Genomic DNA, 16,027 nt, shown 5'->3' with positions numbered 1-16,027 from the left:
TTTGCTGCATGGGGCATTGGTTGCACGCTTCCTCTCTCTCTCTCTCTCTCTCTCTGTGTGTGTGTGTGTGTGTGTGTGTGTGTGTGTGTGTGTGTGTGTGTGTGAGAGAGAGAGAGAGAGAGAGAGACTACTGTTGTGTTTGCTGGAATGTGTTTGTGCACAAAGGCTTCAAATTACAGTATTAAGGTTGTGTCCACTGAATTGTTTACCATCTAAACACATTTTATTTATGTATTTACATTATTTATAACTTGAGTTTTAACGAGGCTAGTGTTTATTAAGATCGATTCAGCACACTCGTACTGGTCCGGTATTTGTGGAAATGTGTAAATATACTGCCCTGCTGATTTGTTGGGAGGTAGTGGATTGCATTGCTTTCAGTGCTGCCTGGGAGCCACAAGGTCTAGTCTTGCAGCTATGATGTGTCCGGGAGGGTCGTTACTGTTCATCAACTGTCTTCAGTGCAGTCTCACATTAGGACTGTGCAAGTGCAGGCCAGCTGACGGGAAAGATTTTTCAAGCTCTCAAACTTACTCTCTTGGAAGATCGCCCTACTTGTCGTTATTACTTCCCTAAGGTGGGTGGGCGAATTGGGAGCTCTCCACTTGGACCCCCCATTCCTCCAGTTTTTTGACGAAAAGGTTATTCTGTACCCCAGTTTACAGTTCTTACCCAACGTTGTCTCTAAGTTCCATTTACAGCCAAAGGCAGTCTTTCCAGTGTTCTTCCATGCCCCATCCTCAGATTTGGAATGGGCACTCACAAACTAGATGTGAGGAGGGCTCTCCTATATTACCTTCACAGGACAGAGCACTTTTGAAGGTCCAAGGCCTTGTTCGTATGCTATGCGGACCCCCGGAACGGTCTCCCAGTAGCCAGTCAATCCCTCTCACGAAGGATTGTGGCCTCTGTCAGACAACGCTACGCCACAGCTAAGGTCCCCTGCCCAGTATCCATCAAAGCACACTCCACCAAGGCACTGTCATTACTCCATGGACATGAACGCCGGGAGGGACGCTTCAGTAGGAACAGCTGTTCTACACTCAGTATTGGCTGTTGTACACTCAGTATTGGCTTGAATATCAAACACCCTCCTCCATCGGTGAGTAGCTTGCTATACTCCCAGTGTAGGACTCCACTGAAGACTGGTGATGAAACGTTGTTGCACTTACCTGTAACTGTTGTTCTTCTAGGTCTTCGTGCAGGCACACGCTCCCTCTCTCCTATTCCGCTGCGAGATTATCAACAACTTGTGGCAGCATCGGAGGAACTGAGGGAAGAAGGGTCGCTCTGCCCAGCAACACCACATTTTGGCGGGAACGCTCTGCACAGGTGTGTTGCTGGGAAGGAGCACCCTCTAGCATTTGAGAGCTTGAAAAATCTTTCCATTGGCTGGCCTGCGCCTGTGCCTGCACGAAGACCTAGACGAATAACACTTACACGTAAGTGCAACACTGTTTTTCATGAGTGCCTGGGAAGGTGTTCTCCCCCCAGAGCGGGAATGGTGTGTATTTCAGCTTTTCCTTTGCCACGGTCATTTTTCCAGTCTTCGTAATTTATTGTTTTGCAAATATTTGTTTTCAACCCTTCCTGGAATATTGCATACTTTAGTCAGAGCTGTTTATCATTTGGTGTAAGGTTTTTTATTTACAGAAAAGAAAATGCTGAGTCCAGTTAATGTGAACAGAATGATTCATACTGCTTCAAACAGTTTTGCATGCTGGGTGTTTTATTTGTGTGCTCTGTGACAGTTGTTGGAGGCAAATTGCTTGAGCAAAAAATTGTTAACTGTCTCTTTTTACCAATAATGTCACCACTTTCCAAGTAAGCGATGGTGAAATATGCATCGGTCTCAGCTCAGTGTTATGAGAGAGGTGGGTGAACCGCGTCTCTCCTCCTTCCTGCCTTTCAGTTTCAAGCAGTAATTTGTAAACAAGATTGGCTTGCACATTATATCAGCAAAAATAATCTCATACTCGAGGAGATCAGAGACTCGCGTTTCTCAGGGCGTAATCTCAGGTGTATTCTTGAGCACAATGTCATTTCTGTTTCTGGTACAGCACGCTTTGCTTTGCCCAGGGCCATTTAGGTCATGCTTTTAAAATATTTTTAAGATCAAACATAAATATTTCTGCCCCTTTTCTTATTTGAACTCTTTCTTTTCTCTCTGTTTAACTCCTTTTAGGACGATTTTAGCATGTCGGAAAGAGATATTTCATTGTTTTATTTTACTTTATTTTATAGGGAAAACAACAGAAAGAAGTCCATTTCCATTGTTTGGTCGAGAGCCAGGACTGTCAGGCTGTCAGGTAAAACATGGCATTGGAGCTGACTTCGGTGTGTGCTTCTGGACCTCAGGGGTGACCCAGCTGGCTTGTGCTAAAACCAGACCCCTGAGCAAGCACAGCCGCTGAGTCGAAGCAAGCCGAGTGCTCTGGAAACCTACAGCTCACGATGTGGTTGTTTGCATGTTAAAAAATTCTGCCCTGCCTTAAACGTGTAGGGTTCAGCTCCCGGTGGCGGGGGCAGGGGGGGGGACTTATAAATAGAAATGGGGGGAGGGGGAGACATACAAAGAACAAAACCAGACAATAGAATCAAACTCACAAATAGGATTAGCAGCAGCCTGAAGCAGCAGCTGACCAGGAAAGGGGAGAGTTTCAAGTCATTCGCCTTTACTGTATATTAGATATATTTTCTTGCATTAATATGCTATTCCCAATCCCGACGATTTTACAAGATAAAAACTAGAAAAAAAAGGTGGCATCTGATTAAGGAAGTGACATAGCTCTAAGCCCCAGGAGAGGATTGGGGGAGTGACAAACGGTTCCTCTGCCCTAGTGCTGGTCTCTTATCTATAGAAATAAATATCCAGCCTCCGTCTCCCTCTGCTCTTCGTTCATCACGCAGCGCCGCCGCCAGAACTGCTCTCCCCCTTCCCCCCCCCCCCCGCCCATACATTGTGCGCCTCCATCTGAGAAAGGGAAAAAACTGCTCCAAGGGTCTGCGTTCCTGAAATTGGAGTTGACTCCTGAAGATAATCTGCAAAGAAGTCCTTGAGGGAAGTGGGTAGCAGGTGTTAGGAATTAGCTGGAGGAAGTGCAGGGTACGGGTCAGCGAGGAATGCTCTCGAATGGCTGGAGGACAGAGGCGGATGACATGCAAGTCATTCTAACTCTTTTCATTTCCCCTTTCCTTATATAAAGTTGGAGATAGAGTTTCTGTTCTGGAGTTGGTCATTTTTACTTGTAATGTTTTATTCATTAGATATCTATCGCACGGGCTTGGAGCAGCTTATAACAATTTTTTCCAGATGCATTTTTTCCTGAATACGAGTTACAGGAGGTCCAATTATGGTTTTCTTGTAAGCCAATTATATGTCTAAAGGTTGTAGAATCTATCAAAGGAACTGGAGTTGTTCCTCTTGCTGAGATGCTTACAGCCTCCCCCTACTGAGTCAGACCCTTGGATATCTTCTGTGAACTCTGTTGTTTGTGGTCTGTGTGTACGACACAGCTGGAAGCTTGAGCCCTGCACAGAGCCTCAGCGGAAACTGTCTAGAGTGCCTCTAACACCCGGCTAGCAAGACCGGAGTGCACAGTGCAGGCACTTCCTGCTCAGTTATTCATAGAAATAAACTTATTCTGTGAAGCTTTGTTTTTTCTTGGTTTATTAAAGGATTTTTGGGGGCTTTTCTTAAATATTCACTCTCTCAGCTTTCCACACCTCTGTGGCTGTACAGACAACTTGCAATCATTGCTCTTTTGTGAGGCGAAGTTACCTACCACAGATAGTCAGGATTTCTGCCTATTGCGTATAGGTTGAGACTTGCCTTCATTGTTAAAAATTTACTGAGAAACCTGTTGAAATAAATCTAGACTAAAATCTCACTTAAGAAACATATGTTCCAAACATATGGATCTCCATTCTAATTTATTTCAGACGCTAGCGTTGACTTTGGTTCTATCAGCTCTCTTTTGGTAGCCAAAACTGATATTGTCCAGACATCTAGAGAGACCCGCTTGGCCCCTAGCTGTAGGTCAGGTCTGATCTCTTCGGTACCAGTGGAGTCAGTGGCAGGAGAACTCACCCCAGTTTTGTCAACATTGCAGTTTGAGTTAGAATTTTCTAATCAACCTGCAGAGCAATTACCGTAGCCCCTCCCCTGAGGCCCAGATTGCGGACTCTGTTTCAGACGGGCGAACTGATAATACCACCCTGGATCATACATCTCTCGATATCCCAGTCAGGAAGTAGGAGAGGTGAAGCAAAGTACGGAGTAAAGACACCGTGCAGCTTGATTAAAGCAGAAATTATCATCTGTAACGAGATACGACTCCCATGTCTCTTCCCAGCCCTGGGGAATCCATTGTTCTGATCTTGCAAATGGACTCATCGGTTGAAGGCAGGAAGTTTGAAGTTAGCTACACCCGATAACAGCTCTGATAGGAAAGAACCACTCGTTGAACCGGAAGACCCTTCGGACCCCCAGTAGCGGGGGAGGAGAAGGGGTGACGACGATAAAACTCTTGGCAAGTCCAGAGTTTGATAAATCTCGCAGACCTAAAAAAATTGTTTCAAAGGAGTATTGCTCAGTTCATTTCACCACTAGAGGACATACTTTGTCACATTAACTGCATTAAATGCAGAGTTGTTACGGAGGTTGCCATTTTTTTGTGATAACTTTGTGAATGTAGCTTTGACAAACTGGTCATGCGAGATATTTTTCAAAATCCTAAAGATGAATTCTGAAAATTCTTTTGCAGCTTAATTTACAGTTTTCAGAACTGCTGTTTAGCATAAACATGTATAACTTGCGAATCCTCTCACCTGCTTCTAATTCTCATTACATTTGGAAATATTTGTACCAAATCAAAAAAAAAAGCTAATACGTGAAAGAGAAGCTAGTTCCAGTCCACACAAATCTTCAGTTCTCTGAAGCTCGTAGCAGTAAAAATGAAAGTTTGGAACTTGAAGTGCCAGCTTCTAGAAACGGATGGTTGTTAGAGAGAGAAACTTGAGACATTATGCGGGAGGCATCATATATTCTTTAACTGTTACAGTACAGTGTACGCGTGTCTAATTTTAACAACTGTTGTAGCTGTGTACAGTGACCCACTACAGCATTTTCTGTGGTGGCCTCTTCCCTCTGGAACCCCTCCTCCGGATGCTTGCCTGGCGCCTGCTTTACTTACTTTTCCGCAACAGAACAAAACACATCTTTTTACCAAGGCTTTTAGTTGGGAGTTTTATTTTAGCAGCTTTTTAAATTGTTTGATTCTATTCTATGGACGGTTCTTATGCTGTTTATGTCCAGTGGTTTGTTTTTAATGGCTTCTTTTTATATTTTTACATAGTTTTCATAGAATCATAGGGTTCAAAGGTACCTCCAGGGTTATCTAGTCCAATCCTCTGCACAATGCAGAAAATTCACAAATCCCCCCTGCACACACACACACACACACACCCTCAGTGGCCCCTGCTCCATGCCCCGAAAATGGCAAAACATCATTAGGATCCTTAGCCGAATTGGCCTGGGGAAAACTGCTTCCTGACCCCAAAGTGGCAATCGGCCTTACCCTGGGCATGTAAGAAGGGGCCACGAGAACTAAGCACAGATGTAACCCTTCCTGCCCTCCCCCTCATGATCTGCCCAGGTTCACAGAATCAGCATTGCTGTCAGATGGCCATCTAGCCTCTGCTTAAAAATCTCCACATACTACTGCCAACAAGTCTCTCCCATCCCATAATTATGCCTTTGATTTTTCCTACCTAAATGCAGAACTTTACATTTATCTCTTGATTATTCTCCAACAGAATGAGGAACCATTAACAAGTACTCTTTGGGTGCAATCTGTCAACCAGTTATAGATCCACCCAGGGCTTTTTTTCTGGGAAAAGAGGTGGTGGAACTCAGTGGGTTGCCCTCGGAGAAAATGGTCACATGGCTGGTGGCCCCACCCCCTGATCTCCAGGCAGAGGGGAGTTTAGATTACCCTCCGTGCCGTTGAGCGGCGCGGAGGGCAATCTCAACTCCCCTCTGTCTGGAGATCAGGGGGCGGGGCCACCAGCCATGTGACCATTTTCAAGAGGTGCCGGAACTCCGTTCCACTGCGTTCCCGCTGAAAAAAAGCCCTGGATCCACCTAACTGTGATAGAGTCCAAACCACATTTTACCTTGTCGACATGGATATTACGTGGAACCTTATCCGAAAGCCTTACTGAAATCGAGATAAACTCTCTACAGCTTTCCTCTGATCCAGCAAGGTAGTAACTTTCTCAAAAAAAGAGAGAAGGTTAGTCTGACGTGACTTACTCTTGAGAAACCCATGCTGTTTTAATTGTATGTGACCTCCAGAGGCAGAATAGAACTATTCTAAATAAATAATATTAGCTACATCTAAGAGGGGAAACCCTGAGGACTCACGGGGAAAATCCCACTGCCCCTTCCCCCTCGCTGCTTGTTCTTCAGGGGAGAGCTGCTGTGGCCAAGTGTGGTGCAGGGGTGAGCATGCGGAACTAGGATTTGGTGGGCCCAGGTTCAAACCCCTGCAGTGCCCTGGAAGCTTGATGGGTGACCTTGCGCGAAAGACACACCAGCCTAAGCTACTTTGCAGGGTGGTGGTGAGGGTAGATGGAGGGGAGGGGGGTGAGCCCTACTGGGGAGAAAAGGGGGGTATAAATGAACAGATCCTAGTTCGCTTAACACAGTATGCAGCCACTACCTCCCACCCCCCAGAAAGCAGTTTAAAAGTAGGGTCATTTTTCTGCTTTGTCTGCGGCCCAAAAAGCCAACCGTATATCCATTTGGCTAGGCACCATTTTCTGAGGAAGGTTTCCTAGCTTCCAGCAGGGGAGGGAAGAGACTGGTGCTCTGAGTCCTCCTCGGGTCTCCGTGGGCAGACGTGGCCCAGAGCGTGAGGCATTTAAGCCCCAAGTATTTCCTTGTCATTTGTTGAGGGTGCAGCAAGTTCTCCTGCACTTAGCTTTGCATATTGAAGAAAAGGCTTTCTTACAGAGAAAAGGGAACGCCCCCGAGTTCCCCGCTGTCAGTGCTTCATAAGGCAGGCAAAAGTCCGGTTCTGGCCTGCCTCGTGTAGGACCTCGGGACAGGGCTCGTGCCGGTGGCGCTGGGCTCGCTGCCTGACGCAGCGGGGAGAGTACACACTTGATCACTGTTGTGTACCCTTCCAGGCTGACAGGATAGCGTAGAGCGTGTCGGGGCTATACGTTTTAGGATGAGGAGTGTTCTGCTGTCCTTAAACCTGTTCAGGGGCAGCTGCTGGTTCCCCCGTCCCTCTCGCACTTAAGAAATGGTATGTAATCATGTGTCTAGTTAATGACTTGTTAGCACAATGCATTTAATGAAAACTTTCTAAGACAAAACCTCAGAGAGAACCCTAAATCTGCCTCATTTTCTGGCCGTTACTATTGATTACTCATTCAAGGTTCCTTTGTTTTCACTATTTAATGATATTCTCAAGGCTGGATTCTTTAACAACCTGCTGATAGTCGTAAACACATCCCTAAAATTTCCATACAGAATGGATTTGTAGTATAATTTAGCTTCACAAATGCCCGCACTTGCCACGTGTGATGTTCGAACGTGTTTTTTCATGTGTCAAAAGCCAGCCAGTAACTCCGAGCTGTCCCTGCTTCTCCCTCAGCGCATACTTCGTGGCTGAAGATGTCATGGCAGGGGCTTGGGCGTGGGTGCCGCTTCTTGGCGCGCTTGCGTGTTCTTCTTGCGTGCAGAGCAGCGGGGAAGAACCTTTGGGGAGCTTTATTTTTCTGTGGAAAACTTTCTAAAGATTATTTGTTTCATAATAACAATGAACAGATGCCATTGCCAATACAGTATTAGGCAAACTTGGCAGTTTTCAAAATTGTAATTGATGCTTTTGAAGTCAAACTTGTAAGAGAGAGTACATGTCAGTTTTATTGGTTTGTAAAGTGGGCCTTGGAGGAGACAGAGCCTCAAATACACAATCCACCTTTTAAAAAGTTATAAATTCACCTAATTGGTGATTACAATATAGCTTCCAGCATGTGAGTGAGAGGAGATTTTTTTTTAGGAGAAAAAAACTCATACAAAAGAGAAGTAAAAATATGGTAATCGTGGCAAGTCTGCGCGTAAGCATCTGGCCTTTGAAGGCCAGACTCTGTTTTCTCTATAAAGACAGACAAAGGCTTGTCACCAAAGAGAGAGGAAGGGCAGACACCTTGTGGGCTCCTGCCCCTTCACAGTCATCCGGCCCAAAGGCGCACAGAAAGCAGCAGCCGCCGCGGCATGCAGGACAGCACGTCCCCTAGCAGCCGTACCACCACCAGGATCCCCCCATACTCCGTATCAGGCGGCACCTCTGGCCCCAAGTCAGAGGAGAAAAGCCTCTCGTGAATCTAGGCAGGGTCCACAGGCCCACCCTTCCAAAGATCAGCCTCAAAGCCGGGAGCAACTGTTCCGACCAGGGGAAGAAGAGCCCCCGATGTCTGAAGACAGGCTCTCTCGTTGCATACCTGATTGGGAAGCTATCACCCCGGATGCACAGGTCCCGAACATAGTTCAGCATGGTTATAAAGTTGAGTTCAGTCAAAATCCATGTCTGAGTCTCCCTGATTAAGAGTATTAGTACAAATTCAGCTGACTTCAGAGAACTCCTTTCACTATTCATGTAATGGGCTGTTCAGTGTGTCCCCAACAGTGATGAATTCAGATTTGGGTTCTATTCCAGATTCGTTTTGGTGGGAAAGGAGGACGGGGCAGAGGGGGAGGGGCAAGGCCAATACTGGACCTTAGAGATCTTAACAAGTTTGTGAGAGTATGGAGATTGTTCCCACTCCTAGATCTAAAGGACTCATACGTTCATGTGTCCATCCTTCAGTCACACAGGAAATTTCTAAGATTCCTATTTGAGGGCCAGATTTGCCTGCATCAGGAGCTGAGGTCAGGCTACACTGCAAAGCAGGAGGGGATCCTGAAACTCCCTTTGTGGCTTGTGGCAAGCTTACTTCTGGGGGAGGCGGGGCAGACACGCGTGTCCCAGTAGCTTCCGGGTATGCACTTACAGCAGGTGACTGGTGTGACTGACAGAAGTCCACAGCTGGCTTTTGAGAATATACCATAAACCCAGCAATTCACCCCGTGTGACCAGGCCAGGCTTCTCAGGGAAGTCTCTGTATGTGTGAACTTAATAAAATTACAGTCAGATCCTGATTTCAGCACTGCTTGTGTCTCAGCGAGTGGCTTTGCGCTTTAGCCTATTAATTGATATGCTGGTAATGAGGCTTTATCCATAGTTGTGTGTGCTGACAGGCTTTTAAAATGAAAAGCAATAAATACTTTCTGAAGTTTTGAAGTTTGAGTTGTCGTCTGAAAAGCTTGGACATTTTTCTTAATCTACAGCAACACACACTGATTCTTAAGTCACTTTTTTTGCAAGTAGCATTGATTTGAACTAGCTGGTTTGGTCCTGAAGTTGGCTGTAACTTCCAGCAGCCACTGATTGGTGTTTAGTTAGCCATGCCATTTGGAGCTTAGGCAGAGAGAGAGGGGTGTTTTTAAATGTCACTCTTTTCTTTGTTTTACAGTCTAGTCTGCTTCGACCAGATATAGGGCTTGGAAGCCCAAGTCAGATTTCGTCCTCAGGAAAAACTGGAACACCCTATTACCCATTTTCGACCACAAACCCAAGGCGAAGACCTCTTCATGAGTCGTCTTCTCTTGGTAAGTAACCAGGGCTAAGCCTGACACTGGCGGCTGCTTTCCTCACCATCTGTCTTTTTGTAAGCTTTTGCATTCAAGATCGAGCTGCTTTGGGGAAAGAATCTGTCTCATTGTAGATATAACTTTTCTGTGGATATATTTCTCTATAATAATAATGGCAAAGAGTCCAGTAGCACCTTTAAGACTAACCAACTTTACTGTAGCATAAGCTTTCGAGAATCCCAGATGCATCTGAGGAAGAGAGTTGTGGTTCTCAAAAGCTTATCCTACAGTAAAGTTGGTTAGTCTTAAAGGTGCTACTGGACTCTTTGCCATTTTGCTACTACAGACTAACATGGCTAACTCCTCTGGAATAAGGTGGGTGGGGCTGAGAGAGCTCCAGAGAGGCGCGACTAGCCCAAGGTCACCTGACTGGCTTCAAGTCGAGTGGGGAATCAAACCCGGCTCTCCAGATTAGAGTCCTGTGCTCTTAACCACTACACCAAACTGGCTATGTTATCTTGGCGCTCTTGAGAGGGAGTGGGATTTTCAGAAGACAGCAGCCACATGATCCTGATCCTCTTGAGAGCAAAATTAAGGAATAATTGCTGCCAGCTCTCTTCCCCGCCCCCCGCCCCCACCGGTGTGACACGCAAATCTCATGGACTTACTCAGAAGGGGCTTATGACACTTACGGTACCCTAATGCTCTCATTCCTGCTCTGGTAGCTTGCCATTTAGTTGTTTAATCAGTAATGATGCCCACTGTCTCTTGAGTTGTCATTCTGTAGCAGTTCAATATTTCAGGCCTCATTAGGAAGCACATGAATTAAGCCGGTTCATATTGAGTTGCAACAATGGTCTCTTTAGGAGTGTGTGTTTTTGATACTCAGCTGCTTGGATGTTTGAACGGCGATGAAATGTGGCAGCTTATCCTCTGGGATGAGAGGAGGGTGTCTTGCCTATGATGGGGAAGGGCTTGTATGAGATTCTGCGTGGAATCCGAGCATCGGTCTGTGCTGCTGGTGCTGGTGCTGGGGCAGTGTGCCAGGCTGGGATTGCACTGTGGCTGAAACTGGGAAGCGCAGGCGGAGGCAGAACTCCGAAAGGTGCTTGTTTGAGGTCCTCCCACCCCCCTGAGGCAGAGAAGTTAATTCACTGCTGAGGCTCCAGCCCAAAATGAAGCTTACATTTAAAAAGAGACACACACACCACACAGACGAGGTGTAACCAACATAGTGGATTCCAAGTCTACTTTAATGACATAGTTGTGATTGTGACTTGTTTTTATAATTTTCTGCTTTTCAATTTGTATTTATTGTTGTTGTTGTTATTGTTAGCTGCCTTGAGCCTGTTCATAGGAAAGGCGGGATATAAACCGAGTAAAATAAAAAATAAATAGTTGTGAGTCTGAGGCCCTGGTCCGCTTGTGAGAACAGTTGTGCCCAAGCCATAACGTTCCATTCGGTTGCCTATCGGGCTCGTTCAGTTACCTGTTTCAGAACTGCAGGCTCGTGGTCAACAGGTTCCATGTGGCTGGGCCTTTCCCCTGGGCAGTGGTGCCTTCCATTCTTTTATGAGGCTTTGACTTAAATAATGTTCTTCACAAAGCTAATTGTGTTTCCTTGGATGAACTTCGTGTGGGTGGGTTCACTGAGTCAGACCGTGGATTCCAAGTAGCTGTGTAGTTACAGAACACATTTGTTTGTTCCATGGTGTACTTGAACATACAGCAGTGTGTTCTGGTGTGGAAGTTCTATAGCAGTAGTAATGGATCCTTCTGCTCGTCTCCAGTTTTTCTACTACTTACAAGCCTTTTTTGGAGTGCTTTGCTCATTTTAGTGGATTTCACTTCAGCATTGCTACTTAATTCTGTTTGTTATTGAAGTGTAGCTAATTGGAAAATTTATGACTTTTTTGTGCAGATTCTCTGCAGACAAAGAAAGTAAGAAAGGTGCCCCCTGGTTTGCCTTCTTCTGTAAGTAAAGGTTTTTTTTTTTAATTACTAGTAAATACAACTAAATGGACTGTTTGACACTCAGAGCCAAGCTACAAGTGACATTTTTCACGTGAAGGACACTTGATCGTTTTCACAAGTTTTTCTGGGAACTGAAGTCCCTCTCCCCCGCCCCTTTTCCTTCTGTTCCTTCCCCTCTCTGTTAGAATTGCTGTCTGAAGAGCCAGAGAAAGCCAGCGGCAGCAGCAGCTTTTTGCAAATCGTCTTGCTCCCGGGGAGCTGCTCTGGAGAAAGCTGACATGTCGGTGAAGCTGAGCAGGATGCCCAGGGAGAAAGTTGCAGCTGCCCGCCCCCAAAGATCATTGAGAGCAGGCTTGTGACTGGAGGAATGATTTGCAAAAGCTGCTGCTGCTGCCACTGGCTTTCTCTGGCTCTTCAGGCAGCGATTCTAACAGAGAGGGGAAGGAACAGAAGGCAAAGGGGCGGGGGAGAGGGACTTCAGTTCCCAGAAAAACTTGCGAAAACGATCAAGTGTCCTTCACGTGAAAAATGTCACTTGCAGCTTGGCTCACAGTCTCTCAGGTTACTTTTGGATCACTGAGTTCCCTTTGTGACAAAGAGCCAAACTTCTAATGTCCATTTGAGCCTAGCATAGCACCTGGCCAGTGTGTCTGTAATCACCTCTTTGTAGGAATTTCTGAGGCCTGCTCCAGCCTATCAGAAGTGGGGAAAGGGATGAGAGAGCGTCTCCGTTGCTCTTATCTGTGCTGTCCCTCCCCTTCCTGGAGAGGCAGTGTTTTCTGGTCTGTTTCGGCTGCCAGCCACACTGCGTGGCCCACAATATATTGGAAATATATTGCTGTTGCTACCAAACTCGGTGAAGAGCAGTCAGGAAAGGGTTTTTCTTAAAGAAGAAATTGAGAAATGAGAGGGCAGAAAAACCTGTGGGATAAGGAAGTAGTAAAAGCACGGATGGATTCGAGTCCAGTAACACTGTAAAGACGAACAAGGTTTTCAGGGCATAAGCTTCCAAGAGGCAAAGTTCTCTTCATCAGGAGGCTTTGGCCTCTGGGGGCTTATGCCCTGGAAGTCTTAAGGTGGCCTTTAAGGTGCTGCTGGAGTCGCCTCCTGCTCTTCTGCTGCTGACCAGCACGGCTCCCCACCTGAAACTCCCACCTGGGTGGAGGTCCAGAGGGGGGAGAGGGGAGGGTTTAAGGGTGCAGAAACAAGCGAAGGGGGAGTCGATGGAATTGTAAAGAGAGTTGTAGGTAGAGAAACGAAACGCTGAGAGCACCTGAGAGAATGGCGGGGGGGCGGGGGGGAGCTGCAAAGCAAGAGCACGTGCCGCTGCAGCACGGGAAAGGTGCTTAACGGAGAGGGTGTTGGAAACCCTTGTGTTGAGGCTGAGAAGAAAGAGCAAGGGGGACTCTGGCAAGTGCCAAGAGAAACGGGGCCCTGTCTGAATGAAGAGAAAGGAAGCACCTAGTTGTGTATTTGTGACCAGAATTGCTTTGGGTGGCTCATGCAGCCATGTGGCCCCTCTTGACTTAGCAACCACGTGAAAGCACCCCTCTTGAGTCTGGGAGCTGTGCACTCCTGGTTGAACGACACCTTGGCAATGTGTTTTTGCCCCAGATCTGGCAGCCGTGATTTGTAGAACATCCATACACATTTTACCTACTTGTCCCTGTCATGTGAATTCCTCTCGCGGGAAGAGAGGTGGGCCCAGGAACTGTCGGAGAAAATCTTACGTTCTTGTCTTTTGATGTTTAATTAGTCATTGTGTTGCTGAACAGGAGGACAGGCAGAGATTAATAGCCCAGAATGGTAGAAATTTACATTGGTAATAATCCCAGTGGAGCTGAAGACATTAAGATTCGTGGGACATGTACAGCTCCGCCTGCCTCAGTCGGGCTGCGGTTATTAATCTGCATAAATCACCCAGTCAGATGTTCCTGGGGAAGCCCTGGTGGGTTTCCAAGCCTTCATTAAACCTTTTCTGACTTGAGCAGAGCATCGGGGAGGCTTTCAAGCAACTGGCCTGCTGATCCCTCTTGCTCAGAAATGTATCCTTTGAGAATAAAGGGCTTTGATGAAAAAGATTTGGAGCGGGATTGGTTTAAAAAATATTAACAACTGTGATCATCTAATGCTTTGGGGTTGCTGTAGGATATTGCAAATGTCTTGTTCATTACAATAAAAAATGGTTTATCCTTGAATCTGCATGTTAAAATCCACATCAGTTGAAGGCAGAATTCTCCACTTTCCCCCCAGCCCCCTTTTCAGAGCAAACACAGGGGAAGATGCAGGCCGTACTTCTTTGTTGTGTAAATGGAGGTGTGGACCTTTTATTCAGCAGCCGCACTTCACACATGGCGCAGGTGCACCAGGATGAGTCATTGCTGGCAGCGGCAGGGGCTGAATAGGAGAGCAAAATGGGCCGGTGCTTCCTGTTAGGCGTTCGTTCTGAAGTGGGGCCGGGGCCGTGGTTTTGTCTGTTGGCCTCTGCTTTTGTGCGCCACACCAGAATGGAACCCAGCTCCTCTTCTCACTGTCTCCTTCCAGATTTCAGTAAGACACATGCTGGGTCACCTGGGGGCTGCTGCTGTGTTCTGAATCTGCAGCTTACCTGGAGGCCAGGCTGGAGACTGGGGGGGCGGCCCCCCTTGGAAGAGCTTTTGCTCGCGTGATTCCTGGGGCTGAAGAGCTGCTTCATACAGCCAGGCTGCAATTCCAAAAACCCAAGATCTGCCCCCCCCCCCGACCCCAAGCAGCAGCTAGAAATAGTTTATGCTTTACCCCTTGTACTGATGGCTGAAAGCTGTAAAGCTATTTGGAACCAAAAATGAGTAATCCAACATTAAATTACAGATTAATCTTTGGGAGTGGGCATGTGATGAGAGGAAACAATTGATAGAAAATCTTTTTAGTATCTGGAAATGGTACTAGTAACATTGCACATATGTACAGATATGTGTGTTTTATTTACTTTTAAATTCTCAACAACAATCAGTGATGGAAATACAACAGTCATTGAAACCTCTGTGAAACAAACACCTTTTTTGTACCTGATTAATAATTTTATGTTACTGATATCTGTGTCATATTTTACTGCAGTGAGGATTTTTATATGCCAGTTGGTTGAGGGTTTTTTTAAAAAAATTGTGAATGACATGTCACTTATTGCCAAGAAAAAACATCAGTTCCTATCCAAGTTAGGTAAAATATCGTACCGGATCATACTCGGTGCTTTTACCTTTATGCTCTTGAGCGTGGAAGGTGGGAAAGGTACGGAGTATTTCTGGGCCACGGCACCCAGGATGCTCACGTGGCCACTTCCACCACCTGGTTTCTAGGATTCAACTGAGGTCCCATTATCGTCTGCTAGAACATTTTATTGAGTTTTTCAGGTGTGGGGAGGTCATGTCCACATCTGTATATGCAACTTCCTTTGGAATGTGGGGGTTCTACATCCGGGTCCCCCACAGGGAGCTAAACTCCCCAAGCGGCTGCGCAAGGCCTTGCAGGTGTGGCTGGCTTGCCTGGATCCAAGTTCCCTCGAAAGGCAGTCAGCTCCCGTCTCGGAGCTCCCGTCAATCCGGTCTCCGGCGGAGGATGATCGTTTCTGGCAACAGAAAGCAGCTCTTCAATGCTCTATGGAACAAACAGGGTGGAAACCCCTCCAAAATGCAAACTGGCTGCAAGCAGGAGCAGCGTTTAGTTTGTTTCTTTATTTTCATTTATTTATGCTAAGCACATTCTTACTGCTGTATTTGTGCCTTCTTAAAGTATCAGTAAATTTCTGGATGAAACTTCTGTTAGCAGTATCTTCCCTATGTTCTTACATTTGTAGTCGTTGCAGTGTTGCCTGAAAAGCGGTGTTTACACAGAAGTTTCCATGCTTAGTCCCAGTCATGGTTTCACGTTTTTAGAGTATCTGGAGTTTGGAATGTTGTAATAATGTTCAGGAAGTGAAGCAAGCAATTGAAAAAGCCAAACCTGTCTTTTGGGTCTTTATGTGAGCTTAATACAAATTCAGCTGTTTTTCTTGTGACATTTTGTCAGACTGTAAAACATTCTCAGTTCTTTAACCTCTTTACAAAGATTGCCTCATACATTTCATGTTACTTGGGGACAAATTTCTCTCTCTCTCTCTCTCTCTCTCGCTCTCTCTCGCTCTCGCTCTCGCTCTCTCTCCTCAGCCAAGAGCCGCATTGCACTGCCTGCCCTGAGCATTTCCCATGGCTGTGAAAGACGTGTGGCATGCTGTTTAGCAAAATAAGACTTCCTTTTGCTAGTGTACAATTCCTGGCATGTTTGTTTCCAGTGAAGAGGTTCTAAATTATAAATATTTGTATTAGAGGGAAG

At 46.2% G+C, this 16,027-nt stretch overlaps 1 protein-coding gene across 6 annotated transcripts in view; it reads left to right on the top strand.

Moving 5' to 3' along the window:
* The window catches only part of TCF12 (transcription factor 12), a 117,462-nt gene that overhangs the window by 59,033 nt on the left and 42,402 nt on the right, over nt 1-16,027 (top strand). For all 6 annotated transcript variants that reach the window (XM_055002708.1, XM_055002712.1, XM_055002713.1 and 3 more), the window contains 3 exons: nt 2,245-2,309; nt 9,589-9,724; nt 11,628-11,680. In XM_055002708.1, coding sequence (XP_054858683.1) covers nt 2,245-2,309; nt 9,589-9,724; nt 11,628-11,680 — 254 coding nt within the window. The remainder of the gene's footprint in view (nt 1-2,244; nt 2,310-9,588; nt 9,725-11,627; nt 11,681-16,027) is intronic.

The sequence above is a fragment of the Eublepharis macularius genome, chromosome 18, assembly GCF_028583425.1.
Source record: "Eublepharis macularius isolate TG4126 chromosome 18, MPM_Emac_v1.0, whole genome shotgun sequence".
Classification (NCBI taxonomy): domain Eukaryota; kingdom Metazoa; phylum Chordata; class Lepidosauria; order Squamata; family Eublepharidae; genus Eublepharis; species Eublepharis macularius.
The sequence above is the reverse complement of the archived record's forward strand: the minus strand, read 5'-3'. Positions and strand labels throughout refer to the sequence as shown.